General features: G+C 32.5%; 1 protein-coding gene across 3 annotated transcripts in view; it reads left to right on the forward strand.

Moving 5' to 3' along the window:
* The window catches only part of KIFAP3 (kinesin associated protein 3), a 143,164-nt gene that overhangs the window by 31,447 nt on the left and 90,296 nt on the right, over nt 1-21,421 (forward strand). For all 3 annotated transcript variants that reach the window (XM_032291410.1, XM_032291411.1, XM_032291412.1), the window contains exons 6-10: nt 1,873-1,972; nt 2,908-3,032; nt 5,350-5,448; nt 13,245-13,423; nt 20,921-21,083. In XM_032291410.1, coding sequence (XP_032147301.1) covers nt 1,873-1,972; nt 2,908-3,032; nt 5,350-5,448; nt 13,245-13,423; nt 20,921-21,083 — 666 coding nt within the window. The remainder of the gene's footprint in view (nt 1-1,872; nt 1,973-2,907; nt 3,033-5,349; nt 5,449-13,244; nt 13,424-20,920; nt 21,084-21,421) is intronic.

Genomic DNA, 21,421 nt, shown 5'->3' on the forward strand with positions numbered 1-21,421 from the left:
GCCTCCCAAAGTGCTGGGATTACAGGTGTGAGCCACTGCTCCCAGCCTGTAGAATCATTTTAAATGCATAGTTTTCTGATTATACATTTGCCAAAAACAAAATAGGAAAGATGTCTTTATTATCTGGTTTGCATTACATGAGAGAGAATGCCTTTCTGGCTGTTGACAAATACATGAATAAAATAATTCAAATCAATCGTTTTGTTAATCAGTACTTTCAAATAAGTATTTCAAATGGCTTTTCTGCTATATTCTTGCCATTCTTATATGAAATAGATACTTCTTGAAAACTTACTGTGTGGCAGGCACTGTTCCCGTATTTTCATGGAATTGTTTTAGTGTTCTCTCTCCTTCTGTTCCATTGGTTTATTTGATGATTTACATACCAGTATCACACTGTTGTTGTGTTATTTTGTGTTTTGACTTAACTTTAGAATATGTAGGAAAAATGTTCCAAATTGCTTTCTTTCCTCCCATAATTGGTTTTGCTGATCTTGCACATCTGTCTTATATATTTTGAGATTATTTCATCATATTCTGTGAAAAGTCATAGCGGAGTTTTGATTATGATTGCATTCAATGTAGAAATTAATTTTGGGTTATCTTTTGACCTCTTGTAAACTGTATTTTAGCTATTTCTTAGTAAACTGTATACAACTCCTGTAACTATATTTTTATTGAGATGTTTCTTTATTTTGTATTAAAGGAGAAAAATGAAATAAAATTTGGCAAATAGGTCACTAAACCTAGGCCTAAATTTATGACATTATAGAACAGTTCTGTGTAAGCTAGTATTTTAAGAAATACTATTTTCTCTGTATTATAATGGTCAGATGCCTTTGGGAATTATTAGATTGAATAATGCTACACCAGGTTCTTTATTAAATAGGACTTTTTGGAGCCTTTACATGTTAATATGCATTATTTATGTGACTCCAAAATCATTTTTTTCAAAGCATATACTATTCTAGTTCTCTATATTGTGAATGTGAATAATACTGTGAAATGCGATCATAGGATGATTTTTAGTTTGCTAAAAATTTGTCACGGTGGATTCATAATACAGTAATTTTTGAAAGCTCAAATATGGAACATTTTTATTACCACAATAAATACTCATAATGCAGTCTATAAAGTACTATTGTAAATCCTGAGTACCTATTAAAAACAGTGGAATTATGATTTATATATTTTAACATATTTTAATTAATAATTAGTATGCCATGTACCAACCTGATTTGAAACTAGTGTCATTACTTTAATTTTTGTTTCCTCAAGATAGAATTTTAGCAGAAATGCTTATTAACCTACCTGAAAGTTCATTTTGTGAAAGTTTTTTGTTTTATTTGTGGCTATTAGCATAAATTCAGTGTGATACTGAAAGATCAATTTTTCTGTGTACAGATTTTATTTGTTTTTTAATTTGCTTTAATGGAACAAGTGCTAGTCTACTAACCTCATTTTATTCTAGACTTATTCAAGTTTTTTTTGTATTATCAAATACATTAAATCAGATGTTAAGTCAGTACTGCATTAGTAAGATTACAGTTCTTAATTTAAGATTGTTAAATTAAGAAATGAAAGACTTTTTATTTTATTGTCACCATAACATACATATTATGTCACTTTATCTAAATCATATTTTATTACTTCTGTGTTCAGTGTATATTTGAAGCAGCATGTTATATATTTTTAAGTAAAATTACATTTTAGTTTTAAAAATAGCTTTCTGTATTGGAAAGAAGCATCCTAGTTTTTGTCCCAGTTCTATCTTAGCTTTGTTATTTATTAATAACTAGACATTTAAAACCAATCATCCTTTATACCAGAGCAAGGAGAATGATCGTTTCAGTACCTCTCCTTTTTCTTTAGAAACTGCCCTTGGTGCGTTAGCAAGGGTCCTGAGAGAAGACTGGAAACAAAGTGTTGAGTTAGCTACAAACATAATTTACATCTTTTTTTGCTTTTCCAGGTAAGTATAAAAACTATTAAACAAAAAAACTACTGTATCTCTGTTGCTTTTTGTCTGTATCATTGATTCAATTTGTAGATCACTCATTCTCAGTTTTTCTGTGTGTCTGCCTGTGCTCTACTGCTGAATTCTTATTCCTGTTTCCCACTGTCTGTCTTGCTGTTATTCTATCTTTTATGTAGTCTATACTCATTCATGCCTCAGTTTCCTCATGAGCAAAATTTGGATAGTAATAGTGGCACCCTCTTTGGATAGTTTTTTGGATTAAATGAATTAAAAATGGAAATACTTAGAATAAAGCCTGATCCAGAGTAAGTGCTCGGTAAATGTTATTGTTATATATACGCATGTATGTGCACATACCTGTTATGTATTCATATTAATTATATAGCCTTAAGAAAGATGTTTATTAAGAAATTATGAAAAGTTTCTAGCCAATTCCTAGAGAATTGCTGCTTCTGTTCTAAAAATATGCTAATATTAGCAAATAAATATTTATTGAATAAATACTTGGATGATTGAATTATCTAGAAAACATGTAAAGCCTTATTACTAGTACTTACTAATTCTCTGATGTCAGTTTTATGTAATAAATAAAGTGTGTGTCTAGTATTGTTACATTATTGGTTTTGTTAGACAATAATCTAAAAATTTATTGTGAGTATCTGAGTTAATATGGTGATTAATTTCAAAAAAGTGTCTACTTTCTAACTTCTTAAATATAAATATTTTAGGTAAGGGTAATGTGATAAAATATATTTAAAGTAATTTTATAATCTCAAGTCTTCCTAGTATACTGTGGATATATTCATTTATTGAAATATGTGTATCAAATTTATTTTCTACATGATTTGTACCAGTGATCACTAAAAACAAATTTTCTGTTCTCATAAAATGTGTTCTTTTAAATATACATTAAAATGCCTTTTTTAAAGCTTTTCTCAGTTTCATGGACTTATTACTCACTATAAAATTGGAGCCCTGTGTATGAACATTATTGATCATGAGTTAAAAAGACATGAGCTTTGGCAAGAAGAACTTTCAAAGAAGAAGAAAGCTGATATCCTTTTACAGTGGCATTTGAACCCTCTGTTGACTTTGGTTATAAGTTTTGGATGGGTGGAATGGTTTTGTTCTTTTTAAAAAATTGTTAATTGCATTACTTGGAAACAATGCAATTGTGTGTTACTGAAAGTAAGAAGTAGATTGAAACCATCAAAATGAATACAGTTTGACATTAACTTTGTGTCTCTTCTCAACCTTTCTTAGTTGATGAGGTAAAAGGACCAGGTAATAGTCGTGTCAGGTAACTTAGTAGGTGAGCCTCTAAATGATTACATCATTACATACACTAAGATCCTTTGGTTAGTTGGAGTCTGGCTCACCACTGCTGCTTATGTACTTCTGAGTACTAAGGTGACTTTGATTAGAATGTGTGTAAATTTGGTGATGAATCTAGTTAAAAGCTGTATTTTTCTAGGAAAGTACAAAAATATTTTTCTTAATAAATACAAATTTGGAAGGCCTTGATAGAACCTGTGCAAGGAAATTTAGGTATCTGTTTTAATCTATCTTGCAAATATAAAAGTCTTTTCTGCAACTTCCCTGACAAATGGTGTCATATAGGCTATTCTTTAACAATGTCACTGCTTATTGATTTAACCCATTCTGGGGTTTAGCATTCTGTTTATTATAATAGTCTTTTGCTTAGTGTATTGAAGTCCATTTCCCAATAACTTCTATCCATTGGTTCTAGTATTGCATACTAAAGCAATATAGAATAAAGATATTTTCTTCAACATCATATTTCTCATATTTGAAGATATTTATCATATTTTAATACTTCTATATCAAAGGCTTCTGGTTTATTTATATCTCTTCAAGCATAATGTGTTTTGCAGATCAATGAGGCATGCTGATAACTTTCCTTTGAATCAAATGTTTATTGATGTCTTTTAAAAAGTGAAAACTTTATTCCTGTTGTACAGAATATTTTTAACTCTCCCTTGTGCAGAAGTAGACCCTACTTTTATGTTAATTTTGGCCTCCAGAAACCCTGAGACTTCAATTTAATCTGTGTTGTCATAGGTTAATTCAGGATATTGTCTACAGAATCTCTCAGGCTTTTATTATTGTCACTTGAAACTCCAAGATACTATAAAATCCACACTCACACACAGGCTTTGACTTTTCTTAATTAGAATCTTTTCAGGTTTATAAATTTTCTATGCATACCATAAATTTCTGGCATCTAAATTGATACTGACTCAACTACATCAACCACCCAAGAATCCCTGAGAACTTTACATCAGTTCTGGAGTGCCAATACTCCCAAATGCTTCAGTGGTACCCAAAATTTATTTAAAACTGGAGAAGTATGAAGGGAACAACTAGTGAAACTCTTTAGCAATAATTAATTTGCATTTTGTGATTGTTTGGTGACAAGCACTCATATCTTAGGACACATTGTATTTCTATATCAGACACCATTAATTTTAAAATTCACTATTTAACCACGAGGAGAGGAAATATGCTTTCAATTAAACTATGACACATAATGGATTATAAGACACATCCAGTTTTGAAGATAAGAGAAAAACGTGTCTTAGACTCAATAGATTATGGTAATTGAAGGCATATAAAAATGACCTCAGAATTTTGGCCATTTCTCCTGACCTGTTACTATTTTTTTATGTCCTAAATTTCTTTGTATTTTGATACAAGTGGTATTCAAGGTCAGCTGCTTTGACTCATATGCTTGACTCATATGCTTGGAGATCCTGAAGTAACTGATTATTTTTGCAAGGTGTCCAGGGGATGATTTGGGACCAAAAGATGTGATTTAAAAAATTTGTTTACCTTTAAGTTTGGGATAGTTCTTTCTTGGCATCTCTAGTCTGAAAAGGCTGCCACAAAAGCATTAGATTTAATCTACATCCTTTGAATATTCTGGGCATTTGTCTCAAGTAAAATCCATTGTTCTTAGTAATTAAATCACTCTCTGAGGCAGTAATTTTGGTTCGTGGACCCACTTGATAATCTGTTGAAAGTTATAGACTTGTGCACCTGCATAAAATATTCACAGTTTCTGGGAATTCAGGTATTTGGTGAGGTTCAAACATCTATATGATGTTAGCTATGGGCTATACAAAAAAATATTAGTTCACTCAAGGACTCTCAGGGAATCTATGACCACTTAGATAAGAAGTCCTATTACAGCACAATTATTGTGCAGAGAACATTTCAGTTAAACTTTTGGTGAGACAAAATAACTGGATAAAGTTGCATATAAAATTTAATAGTGCTGTTGTTCATAGAATTTACCAGTAGATTTTTTTGCTTCAATGAGTATGGATAATCCTTAACAAGTTGTTTACTTGATGAAGACCCTGAAAACCAGACCCTGAGAAAGGATTATGAAAAAACTTTTAAAAAGTACCAGGGGCTTGTGGTAAAACAGGAACAGCTATTACGAGGTATGAATTCCTAAGCAATGAGAAAAGTAACAAAGCACTTACTCTAAATACATTTGTTTTGTTCACTTTTTGTCATACCTATAAAGCTCATGTGAGAATAACTGAAAGTTCTATAAATGTTAATATGGTACAAGTTCTTCTGTCTTTAGCATGGATAATGCTTTAAATTTCACTCAGTATTTTTCCCCATTTAGCTCCTAAATATACTTATTATTTATTTCCTAAGAAAGGATTTTTTAATCCAGTGTGTGACCTTTTCAATGATAAGAATCTTTGTCTCTTCAGCCCTGACTGACTTGTTTTGTAAAGTGAATTATTTTGTTGCTTTCCTTGGAAATTGATATAAAAAATTCAAAATATTTCTCTTGTTTAATAGAAAAGAATTCCTTGTCTCTAGCTTTATTGAGAGATGTAAAACCTCAGTAATAGGGGTTTTTGGTTACTGATGAGATATAAAATCTCTTGCTAGTTAGTGATAATGACGTGGGGCTTTTAAGTGTGAATTTAATTCCTGATTTGTACTTGACTGTTTGGTGATTCATTTAGTTCATTGCTGTTTGACTAACTTTGTAATGGAAATACTTGTTAACTCCCAAAATATTTTCATCCTGTGAGGATTACTAGCAATTTTAACTACACTGAGTTTTTTAAATATTTGAAGCCAAATAATTTAGTTTAACCTGTTGGAGAAAATGCCAGATTTTCAAAAGTTAATTTTAAAATATGCTAGAAAATAATAGGTATTATCTATGTCAGCATATAATCCAAAATGCATCAGATCTCAAGAAAGCAATTGTTTTCATGTAGAAGTTTTAAATAACTAATTTGACTTTTTTAACATATGAAACTTTAAGCTCTGTTTCTAACCAAATATTTTATTTATGCTAATATTGTATGCTCTCATAAGAGCTTTATTGAGGTATAGTTGACAGATAATAACTGTACAGTTTTAAAGTATACAGTTTGATAAATTTTAACATATGTAAATACCCATGAAATTATGACCATAATCAAGATAACATATCCATCACTCCCAAAATTTCCTCATGCATCTTTGTAATCTCTTCCTTTCCTTCTTCCTTCTCCCTTATTCCCAAGTCATCACTGATCTGCTTTCTCACTTTAGGTTAGTTTGCATTTTCTAGACTTTTATATAAATGAAATCATATAGCATTCATTCCTTTTTGTCTTTTTTAGTCAGCATAAAGATAAATCCATATTATTGCATTTATCAATAGTTCATTCCTTTTTGATATTGAATAGTATTTCTTTGTATTCACCTGTTGATGCTCATTTAGAATATTTCTAGTTTTTGGCAGTTTTGATGCTGCTGTGAACATTTGTCTATAAGTCTTTGTGTGGGCATACACTTTATTTTCTCTTAGTTAAATACCTACTGATGGAATGGCTGAGTCATATGATAGGTGTATGTCTAACTTTATAAGAAACTGCCAAATGTTTTTCTATAATAGTTCTTTCTATATTTTCACCATGAATGTATGTGGTTTTGATTTGAAATTTTCTAGTGACTGTTTATGTTGCACATCTCTTGATGGGCTTATCTGCCATCTCTTTATGTTTATTGAAGTATGCCTTCTCTAACTTTTGCCTATTATTAAATTGGATTGTTTTATATAGATTCTTTGCATGTTTCAGATATGAGCATTTATCAGATATGTGATTTGCGAAAATTTTCATTCTCTTTAAGTATCTTTTTAAGTGCAGAATTTTACATTTTTATGAAGTTCAATTTAGTATTTTTTGGATCAAGGTTTTGGTATCGTATCTAAGAAATCCTTTCCTTCAGGCAGGATGGCTCACGCCTGTAATCCTAGCACTTTGGGAGGCCAAGGTGGGTGGATCATGAGGTCAGGAGATCGAGACCATCCTGGCCAACATGGTGAAACCCCATCTCTACTAAAAATACAAACTTTAGCTGAACGTAGTGGCGTGTGACTGTAGTCCCAGCTACTCAGGAGGCTGAATTGCTTGAACCCGGGTGGCAGAGATTGCAGTGAGCAGAGATCGCGCTGCTGCCAGCCTGGCGACAGAGCGAGAGAGACTACGTCTCAAAAAAAAAAAAAAAAAAAAAAGAAAGAAATCCTTTCCTAACTAAAGGTTATAATTATTTTCGCTTATGTTTTCTTCTAGAAGTTGTATAGCCTCAGAGTTTATAGTGAAGCGTATAATACATTTTCAGTTAATTTTTGTATATGGGATGAGGAATGGATCAAAGTTCTTCATTTTTTTTGCACATGGATAGCTAATTATTCAAGTACTACTTTTGAAAACCCTATCTTTTATCTACTGAACTGATTTATGTCTTTGTCAGAACCATTTATTTATATATACCATGCCTGTTTGGGGGTTTCTATTTTGTTCTATCCATCACTTTTGTGTGTTCTGATGCCAGTAGCACAGTGTCTTCATTACTGTAGTTTGTAGAAAATTTTGATATCAGGTGGTGTTAGCCCTACCAACTTTTTATTCAATTGATTTCTACTCTGATCTTTATAACTTTTTTCTCTTCAGCTTACTTTGGGTTTAATATGCTCTTATTTTTCGTGTGTGTTTTTTTTTAAGGTGGAAGCTGGGGTCATTTATTCAAGACCTTTCTTCTTGAAGAAGATATTTACTGCTATAAATTTCCCAATAAGCACTTCTTCGGTGGCATCCCACAGATTTTCATATGCCCTATTTTCATTTTCATTCAGTTTTAATACTTCGCAATTTCTCTTTTTGTTTCCTCTTTGACGCATACATTATATAGAAGGGAGTTTTTTTTTTCCCAAATAATTGGGGATTTTCCAGAGAGCTTCATATTACTGATTTTTAGTTTAATTTATGGTCATCAGATAAAATATTTTGTAATATTTCAATCCTTCAAAATGTATTTAGACTTGTTTCATGGTCTAGAATATGGTCTTTCTTGAAGGCTTTGTATGCACTTGAATGTGTATTCTGCTGTTTTACATGGGGTTTTCTGTCAATGTCAGCGAAGTGAAGCTGTTTCTTAGTGATGTTCAACTCTTTACATGTATTAATGTTTTTTCTGTACTTTTTCTATTGTTGAGAGAGTAATATTGAAATCTCTGACAATTATCGTGATTTATTTATTGCTCCTGCACTTCTATCAGTTTTCACTACATATATTTTGAAGCTCTATTCTTGGGGACATAAAGATACAGGATGTAGATGTGCTATTGATAAATTGTCCTTGTTATCAATATGAAGTAATTTTCATCATGTATGGTAATATCTTTTGGTCTGAAATCTACCTTTTCTTATGTTAATCTACTTTTTCTTGTGACTAGTGTTAGCATGGGATATATTTGTCTAGCCTTTTATTTTTAGTATATTTATATCAAGTGTGTTTTTTTATGAACAGAATTTAGATTGGCTGTGTGTGTGTGTGTGTGTGTGTGTGTGTGTGTGTGTGTGTGTGTGTGTGTTTTTCCTCCTTTTTCCTTCTTGTCTGCCTTCTCCTGGATTTCAGATTTTTAAAATTCTATTTTATTTCCATTGTTAGCTTAACTATAAGTCTTTTGTTATATTGTTGATTGCTTTAAAGCTTATATTGTATATCTCTCTCTTTTTTTTTTTTTGAAATGGAGTCTCACTCTGTCGCCAGGCTGGAGTGCAGTGGTGCGATCTCGGCTCACTGCAACCTCTGCCTCCTGAGTTCAAGTGATTCTCCTGCCTCAGCCTCCCAAGTAGCTGGGACTATAGGCGTGTGCCACCACATCCAGCTAATTTTTGTTTTTCTAGTAGAGACAGAGTTTCACCATGTTGGCCTAGATAGTCTCGATCTTTTGACCTCATGATTCACCTGCCTTGGCCTCCCAAAGTGCTGGGATTACAGGCGTGAGCCACCACACCTGGCCTATGTTATACATCTTTAAGCATAATTGTCTAACTACAAGTGATACATCTTTAATTTATCATAAGTTAAGTCTGCTGTCAAGTATTTTGTACCATTTCATGCTTAGTGTTAGAATCATTCCTTCCCTCTCCCACATCTAAGCTATTACTCATATTTTTTATACTTACACATATATTATAAACCCTATAATAAGGCCAAATGCATTGGCTCATGCCTGTAATCCCAACATTCTGGGAGGCCCAGGCGGGCAGTTCACTTGAGGTCAGGAGTTTGAGACCAGCCTGGGCAATGTGGTGAAACCCTGTCTCCACCAAAAAACAAAAATCAGCTGGGGATAGTGGCACACGCCTTTAGTCCCTAGCTACTCAGGAGGCTGAAGCAGGAAAATCACTTGAACCAGCTAGGTGGAGGATTTAGTAAGCTGAGATTGTGCTGTTGTACTCTAGTCAGGTGACAGAGCGAAACTCTTATCTCAAAAAAAAAACCCCAAAACAAAGAAACAAAAAAACCCTATAATACATTATCATTTTATGTAATCAATTTTATTTTAAAGATATTTAAATAATAAGAAAATAATCTTTTATATTTACATGTATGGTTACCATTTCTGCTGATCTTATTCCTTTGTGTAGATCCATATTTCTGTCTGGTGTCATTTTGTTTTTGCCTGAGCAATTTCGTTTAATTCTTCTTGTAGAACATATTTACCAGTGATTATCTTTTGTGTATCTAAAAAAGTCTTACTTTAAAAATATTTTTATCGTTTTGAAATATTATCACTGGGTTTAGAATTCGAGGTTGAAAACATTTTTTTTAATACTATAAGGATGTTGCTCCACTGTTGCCTTGTTTGCGTTGTTTTTGATGAGAAGTCTGCTGTCATGCTCTCTTTGTCTATTCGTATTACGTCTTTCTCTGACTGCTTTTATGATTGTCTCTGCATCATTTGTTTTGAGCAATTAATTATGACAGGCCTTGGTGTAATTTTTTTTTATGTTTCTTGTTTTTGGAGTTTTGTGAGCTTATTGAAACTCTGGGTTTATAATTTTCACTAAATTTGGAAATGTTTCTGTTACTATTTTTTCAGGGACTACAGTTAAACATATATTAGGCTACTTGAAGTTGTTCCACAGTTCTCTGATACGCTTTACATTTTTGCCATCTTTTTCTGTGTGTTTAATTGTGGATAGTTTCTGTGATTATGTCTTCAGTTTCACTAATCTTTTTTCCTGCTATCTTTAAACTACTGTTAATTTCATGTAGTTTACTGTCTCAAGCATTGTAGTTTTCAGTGATAGAAGTTTGAATATTTTTTATCTCCCATGTCGCTACTTAACTTTTAGATCTGGAATACAGTTATATGACCTAAAATGTTTCTTTTTTATAATTAAACTCTAGGTCAATTCTTGGACAGTTTCAATTGGTTGACTTTTCTCTTCCTTGTGAGTTGTATTCCCTACTTCTTGTATGGCTGATAATCTTTGATTAGAAACAAGGCAGTGTGAGGACCAAACCCTTCTATAAGCAGATGATTTACAAAAAAAAAAAAAAAAGAAACAGGACAGTGAAATTTACATTGTTGTACATGGATTTTTTAATTCCTAAAAATGTCTTTGAGTTTTGTTTGGGGACATAGTTAAATTACTTAGAAACAGTTTGATCCTCTTGGATCTTACTCTTATAATTTGTTAGTCTGGACAGAAGCAGCATTTAGTATAAAGCTAGTTATTTCTCACTATTGAGGCAAGACCCCTCTGAGGACTCTACCCACTAATGCATGAATTATGAGATTGCCAGTATGGTTGATAGAAACAGGCATTGTTTTCAGCTATGTTCTTTTACTCTTCTCATTTTGTTCTGTCCCAGCCTCACTAAATTCCTGGCTCCTATCAATACTCAACTCAATATTTGAGGGAACCCTCTATAGAACTCCAGAGCCTGTCTCTGCTCAGCTCTTTCCTCTCCAGTATTCCTTTCTGTGAACTCCTGGCTTCTCTGGATTCTTGGCTCCATCTCCTTAACTCAGGGATTCTATCAGGTTCTGCCTTGATTCTTCTTCACTGTGTTGTGACATGGAAACTCTCTCAAGGCAGTATTCTAGGGCAAACATTGTACTATCCCATTTATTTCTTATCTCTCAGGGATCACTGTCTTTCATTTTATGGTGTCCACTATTGTGAAATCTTTGTTTTATGTATTTTAGTCTGATTTTTTGGTGGTGTTGTCAGGTGAAGGTTTAAAATCCCATCCTATTAATTTCCTGGGGTGTTATAACAAATTACCATAAACCGAGTGGCTTAAAACAACAGAAATTTATTCTGTCATAGCTCTGGAGGGTAGAAGGCCAAAGTCAAGGTGTCATCAAGGCCATGTTCTTTCTGAAGGCTCTGGGAAATAATCTTCTCTTGTCTCTTTCTAGCTTTTGGTGGGTCCCAGCAATTTGTGGAGGTTCTTGGCTTTTAGCTACATCACTCCAGTCTCCTTCTTCCCACTGTATGTCATCTCCTCTTCTTAAGACACCAATCATTGGAGTCACGGTCTACCCTAATTCATAATTACCTCACCATAACCAATTACATCTGCAAAGACCCTATTTCCAAATAAGGCACATCCTGAGGTTTTGGGTGAACATAAATTTTAGGACGACACTATTCAACCTACTACATGTATCTTGGCTGTAAAGAGAAGTCCGCTTGTTTTTTCAATGTAATTATAAAACCTTTTGACAATGCCTTGCATAGAAAGTCAGCATAATGCAATAGTATAAATATGTGACCTTTGGATTCTGATAGGCTTGAGTTTTAATTTAGCATTACCACTTTCTACATGTATGTAGGGAAAGTTATTTAATTTCATTGAATCAGGGGTTTCCCATCTGTAAAATTTTTATACTACTTTACTCATAAAACTGTTTTAGAATTAAAATACCATTTATACGTCAATAGACCTGACATACAATAGGTACTTAATAAGTGAGATTTACCTTTTCAGTATTTGTTAAATAAATTTTATGTTTATATACTTTTGTATATACCTGTGCATGTATTTCTTCTTTTCATAAGAGTTTAGAGGTAGTTTGCAAGAATACATGAAGTGGAATAATAAAACAATGAGGCCACAAGAGAAGAAAAAGACTATATAGACCATAAAAGCCTATATAATTCTTACAGAAATTGAACTTTGAAGCTCCCTATCAATCAAGGAAAAATGGAAAACATTATCCATTAATATTGTTTTCACTGTAAAAAGAACACAATGTTTCCTTTGAGAACTTAAGCATTTTTGTTATACAAATCTAAAAGAAAGCTTAAACTAGCAAACAATGGCTTCAACTCTGTCTAGTGTAATAATTGTGTTAGTGAATTTCATAAGGTCTTTTCTTAATAGTGACTAACAGAAAATCAGTTTGCATATGAAAAGTCGATTTTAGTAGGCTCAAATTTAGCTGTAGTTATACTGGATATTTTGGGCTTATATATGTTGCACATCTTAGCTGCAGACTTTAGTTGTTAAAGTTTTATAATGTGATCTTGTTTTCTATATGCATAAAAACTATTTTTCCCTGTGTGCTTTATTTTTTCCTAACTTATCTACGTTTAATTGCCATTTGATTTCTATTAAACTCTAAGCTCCAAGAGGGCAGGAATCATTGTTTTATTTTGGTTATTGTGTCCTTCTCAGCATCATATGAATTATTTTGTATATGTGTTTTGTTTTAAATACATATATATATATATGCCATTCAGTAACAATAAATGTTTTCTAATTAACCAATTACTAACCAGTTAAAATTTTCAGAATAATATAATACCTTTTTAGGGCTATTTCTATTGCCTTGGTGAGTAGAAGTGATTTTCTAAATTGTTGAATCAGTATTCTGATTCTTTAACTCTCATGTATTTTACTTTTCTAGTTGCTCTTTATTTGCTTCTGAATCTTGCTGAGGATACTCGTACTGAACTGAAAATGAGGAACAAGAACATAGTTCACATGTTGGTGAAGGCTCTTGACCGGGACAATTTTGAGCTGCTCATTCTAGTTGTGTCATTCTTGAAGAAACTCAGCATTTTCATGGAGAATAAAAATGATATGGTAACTTACAAAACTTTTTCTTGAAATAGTTCGTGTTTGCCATTTTCAAGTTAGAATATTTTGATAAAAATTAAACACTTTATTCCCCTACTGAGATAATTCTGAATAAAGATTTTATAACAGCAATAATTCACTGATATGGCTTTTTTAAGAAATGTATTCCATATTAGTTAATATTCCAGTTGATTGAAGCTTTCTGAATAAAAATCATTTCTAATATATAGAATGAATCTTGCCATATTAAACATAATATACAGAAAGTTTGTTTAAATTTAAAATTTTCCTTCAGAGTCACCCCTGATCTTATTCTTTTACCCTAAGCTATTTTGCCTTCTGCATCTCTGACTTTAGTTTGTGGAATTAAAATTTAGCCAAATCTCTTCATTGTTACCTACACTTCCACTTTGTTACCTATAATTCTTCTTTGTTACCTACTGTTCTACTTGGTAGCCACAACCTATTGATTCTGCTTCTTAAAAATCTCTTGAAACTATAATATTGCCTCTTTTCATTTCTAGTGCCATTGTATTAGTTCATACCCTCTTTATTCATACCTTCTTTATTTCTTGCTTGAATTTATTATGCTAGGCTCTCATTTGCCATCTTTTATTGTGTTGATACAATGATCTTTGGGAAATACAAGTTGAGCATATATTATTTTCACCAGTGTAGAATATATGTAATATAGAAATATATAAAGTAAAAATTCTCATCTGCTTTTTACCATGTCATTAAAGAGTCTTTGTTATGTACAATAATATATTCAGTAACTCTTATGTTAACCGTACCTTGTTTTCAGATAATTGAGTTGTTTACAGTTTTATCTATTACAAGTAATACTTCACTGCACATATTTGTATATATGTATTTCTATGTATTTCTGCTTATTTTCTTGGAGCAGTTTTCTATAAATGAAATTATTGGATCATTGACCTTAACTCCATTGAGGATAATTTTTAGAACTGTATACCATTATGTGGCGGGGTATTACTGACTAAAGTGGCTTCTCCTTTAAATAGCCTAAATGTATAGTATGTCTGCCTACTTTATTTTATTTTAAAATCAAAAGAACTAGGAAGTAGCTGATACTATAGTGAATGACATAGAGGGCATTTGAAAACCTGAGACTTATTTATCAGATTTAATAAGTACCTTGAATTCTAGTTATTGAATATATGAAATTTTATTTTACCCCTATATATTTAGTATCTGTCATTTTCATCATCAGTATATCATTATTTATGTTCATGATGTGCCTGATATTACTTTGAGATTTAATGTTCTTAGATTAATCAAACATGTTTTTTGTTTTCACTTTTATTTAAGAAGAATATGATAACATGTTAGTATATAAATAGTCCTGAGTAATTAGAGTATGGCCAAATAAGTGCTTCCCCTTGTTATAAGTTGAAGCATGTTCTTCCATTTATGTGATCAAATTAAGTTCACTTTTAGTAGGTTCTCAAAATTCAAATTGATTTGTATCAGCATGTATCTTTTACGTATGTATTAGAGCTAGATTTAACTAATACAGTTATGGGCTTATTCTATCAAAAAGATCTTGACTATTATTAAAAGTTGTTCTCTGATAAGATCATGGAATTGGAATATATGATATAAATTGTCTCATTAAACCTCATTTTTTATTGAGGAAAAACTTGAGGTTCAGAAATGTTTGTTATTCTTCCACAATCATGAGAAGTATTTGATTACCCAGATTTTTACTAGTGATGATAATGGATTTTATCTTTTATTGTAGAAGAAATATACTTTATTTAAGGACATCTACAGAATCAAGATTTTTACGATTTGACTGGGACTTAAATCCAAGGCTAGATTTAGTGAATCTAGCCTCCCAATTTCACAGATGAAGTAGGAAAGGATCAGAGACATTAATTTGCTTAAGGAAACAGATCTCTAGATACTCAACTTTCTACTATTCTTCTTTGCCTCCTGGGAAAAATATTTTAGTTCTTTTTTTTAAAGACATTTTTAGTAAGATTTACAATAAGCATTTTTAAATGTTGGCTTCCAGAAACTCTGAGAAAGGTGCAATTAAAGACTGAAACAAACTTGTTGATAGATTGTTGGTAAACCCTCACCTAACGTAGACTGTTAAAAAAAATACTAATTGTAAGTTCTGTATTATAGAAATAGACTTGAGGAGGGCCAGGTGTGATGACTTAGGCCTGTAATAAACTTTGGCACTTTGGGAAGCCAAGGCGGGTGAATTATATGAGGTCAGGAGTTCAAGACCAGCCTGGCCAACATGGTGAAACCCCGTCTCTACTAAAAGTACAAAAATTAGCTGTATGTGGTGGTGCATGCCTGCCATCCCAGCTGTTTGGAAGGCTGAGGCAGGAGAATCACTTAAACCAGGAGGTGGAGGTTGCAGTGAACTGAAATTGTGCCACTGCACTCCAGCCTGGGCAACAGAGCAAGACTCTGTCTCAAAAAAGAAAGGAAAAGAAAGAAATAGACTTGAAGGCATTGCATGTTGAGGCAATTACTAAATTTAGCTCTGAGGACTGAGTTTTTATCAACCAAAAAGACATGATTAGAAGGCTGTGTTAAATACTAGTCTAGTGTTTAAACATCTGATTGATTAATGGCACATATTTCACATTATATTCTGTGCATTAGGAATACAGATTAATGATAGGCTAGACGTGGTGGCTCACACCTGTAACCCCAGCACTTTGGGAGGCCAAGGCAGGTGGATTACTTAAAGTCGGCAGTTCAAGACCAGCCTGGCCAACATGGTGGAACCTCATCTCTACTAAAAATACAAAAAGTAGCCAGGTGTGGTGGCACAAACCTATAATCCCAGCTACTTAGGAGGCTGAGGCAGGAGAATCACTTGAACCCAGAGGTAGAGGTTGCAGTGAGCTGAGGTCACACCACTGCACTCTAGCCTAGGGGACAGAGAGAGAACCCATCTAAAAAAAAAATAATAATAACAAACTCTCCAAGTTTTTTTTTTTATTAAGTTTTGCTGTAACAACCAGTGTTACAACCAGCAAACTATAACACTAGTTACAGTTTGAAAAAGCAGTTTTTCAAACTGTTGCTTTTACAAAGGGAAAATACTACCTGATATAATTAGTGAAAATTGACGCTTGTAGCAGTTTTATTTATAAAAGGAATGAGAAGATGGCTGAGCTATTTGTGAGGTAGTTTTATTTATTTACATAAAGTTTATTTTACTCTTAATGTGAACTAATACCAGCCTTACTTTTAGACAGTTTTTTAGAGGAACAACAGAGAGGATAAATGTTGCCTAGGTTGCTTAATTTTCTTACTGCTAACTTTTGAGAGTTCTTTCTACATTTGGAAACAAGTTGTTTATCAGTTATATGTTTTTCATGTATTTTTACTTTTCTGTGGCTTCTTTTCATTCTCCTATGAAAAGCAGAAGTTTTTAATTTTCATGAAGTCCAGCATATAAAAAAAATTTAGTGGATTGTATTTGCATGTTATTTTTAAAAAACATTTGTCTAATCCAAGTTCACAATGATTTCTTCCTATGTTTTCTTCAATTTTTATAGAGGTTTTTGTCATTGCTGTTTTAGTCTATAATCCATCCATTTTGAGTTAATTTTGTATATGGTGCAAGATATGGACCAAGATTTATGGTTTTTAATATGGATGTCCAGTTGTTCCAGCATTATTTGTTGAAAAGACAGCTTTATCCATTGTATTGCTTTGTACCTTATTGAAATTGCCTTTGCACCTTTGTTGAAAATTTGGCCATGTATCCTTGCTTCTATTTCTAGACTCTATCTTCTATTCTGTTAGTCTATGTGTCTGTGCTTTCATCGATACCTCTTTCTCTTGATTACTATAGCTTCATAGTAAGTCTTGAAAATCAGGCAGTAAGAGGATCCCAATGTTATATTTTTTCAGAGTTATTCTGACTATTCTGTGTTTTTCCATGTATATTTTAAAATCATTGGGATTACATTGAATCTATTGGGGGGAATCCAGAGATAATATTGGATTTTTCCAGTCCATGAAAATGGTATAGCTTTCTATTTATTTGGGTCTTTTTTGATGTCTTCCATCATTTATAGTTTAGCATACATATTTTGCATATATTTTGTTAGATTTGTACCTAAGTATTTTACCATGTTTCCTGGTTTGGGTTGATAGTCTATAAAAATATAATCAATTTTTGCATATTGACCTTATGTCCTTTGACTTTCTCAACTCACTTTTTAGTGGTACTAACTCACAGATTCTTGGAGATTTTCTAAGTAGACAGTTGTGTTGTCTTCAAATAAGAAGTTTTATTTCTACCTTTCTAATCTATATGATTTTTATTTCTCTTTCTTGCCTTATTGCACTGAGTATGCCCGCTAGTCTGATGCTGAAGAGGAATTTTGTGAGTGGATGTCCTTGCCTTGTTACTGATGTTACAAAGAAAGTAATGTCTTTCACTATTAAGCATGATGTTAACAGTAGGGGTTTTGTAGATACTTGCTATCAGTTTAAGAAAGTTCTTCTATTTCTAGCTTGCTGAGACTTTTTACCATAAATGGAAGTTAAATTTTGTGAAATGCCTTCTCCTGTATCTTTACTGAGGTAATCATACGGTTTTTTGTTTTATTTAGACTGTTGATATAATGAGTTACATTGATTGACTTTTGTTAGTTTACCAGTCTTGTATTTAGGGCATGAACATTACTTGGTTATGACATATTGCTCTTTTATATATATATTGCTAGGTTTTATTAGCTTATTATTTTTGAGAATTTTTATGTTTATGAGGCATTATTCTATAGTTTTCTTTTCTCCTAATATCTCGGTCTGGTTTTATTATTAGAATAACTGTGTCCTCATATAATGAGTTGGGGAAGCATCCCTTCTTTAATTTTTCTGGAAGGGTTTGTGCAGAATTGGTATTATTTCTACTTAAATGTTTAATAGAATTCACCAGTAAAAAGTCATCTAGGCCTGAGATTTTCTTTCTGTGAATTTTTAAAAATAGATATAGGACAGTTTAGGTTATTTCTTCTTGAGTGGTAGCTCTGTAGTTTGTCTTTCAAGGACTTTATTTCATTTACATGCTATCAGATGTATGGGCATAACATTTTTGGTACTGTTTCCTTTTTATCTCTATCTGAAGGGCTAAAGTGATTTTCTCTGTTTTATTTCTGATATTGGTCATTTTTTTCTAGATTAGTAGTTATCAGTTGCTTTGGTATTTTCAAATAATCAGCTTTTATTTTGTGTTTGATTTTTGGAAGACTTTGGAGATAGAATTATACTCTATAATGAACAGCTCTAGTGTATGACTACATTGTGACTATAGAGCACAGATAGAAGTCTGAAAGAAAAATCAGGTGTTAGTTTGTCAATTTAGCAATTTTTAAAAATTTGTGTTTATTCCTTGGAGTGGAGTGAAATGAAAAAAATATATTAAGGGCTCAATTATTAATGTGATTTTTATGAGGTCAGTGAAAGATGGCAACAGATATGAAATGGGCAGTCTAAATAAATGTTTTAGATCTCCAATAAAAGAAAAAGTAGAGCAAGATTAATTATAAATCCTTTGATTTAAAAAATTATAATTTTTTTTTTAAATTTCATTCTTTTTTGCCATTGCTTTTTAACTAAAAGACATGAGATTTTTTTACAACCAAAGTTTTCTGATTGCTACCTTAAAAAATTTGAATGGAGGGCTTCTCTTACTAAATAAGTTCTGTCCTCTGTGAGTATAAAATAAGTTCTCTTAATGCAATTTTATAATCTTCTAGAGCAGAGGTCTGCAAACGTTTTCTTCAAAGGGCCGGATAGTCAATATTATAGGTTTTGCCAGTCGTATGATCTCTCTTGCAACTACTAACTCTGCTCCAGTCGTAGCATGAAAGCAGCCATTGGCAGTTGATAAACAAATGATCATGGCTCTGTTCCAGTAAATATTTATCAAAACTGAAATTGAAATTTCATATAATTTTTGTGTGTCATGAGATATAATTCTTCATTTGATTTCCTTTTTCAACCATTTAAAACTGTAAAATCAAAAAGCCATTCTTAGCTCATAGGTTGAATGAAAACAGGTAGCAGGCCAGATAGGCCCACTAACCATAGTTTGCCGATTCCCGTCCTAAAGTTTCAACTATTGCTTTTAGTCTAACTTCTCTCCTGAGTTTTATACAATTTTTAAATATTCACTGGATACCACCTCAAATTAAATGACAAAAATTAAAGTAACTTTTTGCCTTCATTGTCCTAAACCTCTTTTTCCATTTGTCGGTCAGTTAACAGAAAATATATCTATCTACCTTAGTGACTGTACAGAAAAGGACTCTGAGAATACGGTTTTTAAATAGGCCTTTTACAAGTTGGTGCTTGGTTAGTGTTTAGGACTTTGGATTGTAGGAGTATTCGTAGTCTAGGAACAAATCTGATCACATCACCCCCTGGACTTAAAATCATTCAGGACACTTTACTGCCTGTGTAATAATGTTAAGCTTCTCAGTACAGCATTAAAAGCCTCTACGATTTGTATAGGTCTGCCTTATAGCCTTCTGCCCATCTCCAACATATACTTTATCCTATGCTTATACCAAAATACTTGCAATTCACTAACAAGCTCTTCTATTCTTAAATGCTAGTCCACTGGCTTTTTCCTCAACTTGTATTACCATTGCCTTTCCAAACCAGAGAACAAATTCTTACTCATTTATTTTTATTTTGTTCCTAATTTGAAGTCTTCTGTTCTTCCAGGTAGGTTAGTAGTTCTCTCCATGCTGTTTTCAGAGCATTTTGTTCATTCAGTTTTTATCATGTTATATTTTCATTATTCATTCTATTTGTCTTTTCTCTCTCTCTCTCGCTCTCTCTCTCTTTTTTTTTTTTTTAATTGAGACAGTCTTGCCCTGTCACCAGATTGGAGTGCAGTGGCACAATCTTGGCTCACTGCAACCTCTAATTCCCAGGTTCAAGCGATTCTCCTTCCTCAGCATCCCAAGTAGCTGGGACTATAGGCATGCGCCACCACACCCCACTAATTTTTGTATTTTTAGTAGAGATGGGGTTTCACCAAGTTGGCCAAGATGGTCTTGATCTCTTGACCTTGGAATCCCCACCTCGGCCTTCCGAAGTGCTGGGATTATAGGTGTAAGTCACTTCACCGTGCCTACACTCTTTTTTTACTGAGAAATCCTTGAAAGCCAAGATGAGATCTTCTTTTCATAGGACCTGGTACTTAGTAGGTGGTATTCAATGATGCAAAGTATTTTTGAGGATCAAATGTAATTTGTCCTCCAGTTGATGCAATTAAATGAGGGAAGGAGAGGATGGTGTGGCATATATATTTTCTTCTCAAAAGTTTGATTTCAGGAAAGTTTACAGATTGAAATGGAGTATAAGATTAACATATAATTATAAAATAGATATACATTAGGGTAAAAACAAAGAAAAAATAATTATATTATTTTTGTCCTATTTTGCAACAGAACATCACTGTATTTGTATTTTTATTTTACTTAGGTGGAAATGGATATTGTTGAAAAACTGGTGAAAATGATACCTTGTGAGCATGAAGATCTGCTGAATATCACCCTCCGACTTTTACTAAATCTATCCTTTGACACAGGACTGAGGAATAAGATGGTACAAGTTGGACTGCTTCCCAAGCTCACTGCACTCCTAGGTATGCTTTTTAAAAATTAATGACAGTATTGCCTGGAATTTCCAGCATCACTGGAAAATTGAGCTCTGTGTTGAAAAGCCTCCTGAACAAAAAACATTTTGTCTCTATTCTTTGATTGGAACTAATAATAAAAACAAGCAGAGTAAGTGAAAAATGGCCTGTACCAGGATTTCCATGGTGCTATAGAATGAAATAAAATAGCAGCTTTTAACCCTTTGACTTCCTTTATCCATACTGAGCCAAAATGAAAGTAATGATGCAAGGAAAGATAAGGAAACAGGGAAGCAAGAAGGAAAAAAATATTTTATCTTCAGCATTTTTCTTTAAAAAAAAGCAGG

This window comes from Sapajus apella, unplaced genomic scaffold (assembly GCF_009761245.1).
Source record: "Sapajus apella isolate SASKATOON/1434 unplaced genomic scaffold, GSC_monkey_1.0 scaffold25, whole genome shotgun sequence".
Lineage (NCBI taxonomy): Eukaryota > Metazoa > Chordata > Mammalia > Primates > Cebidae > Sapajus > Sapajus apella.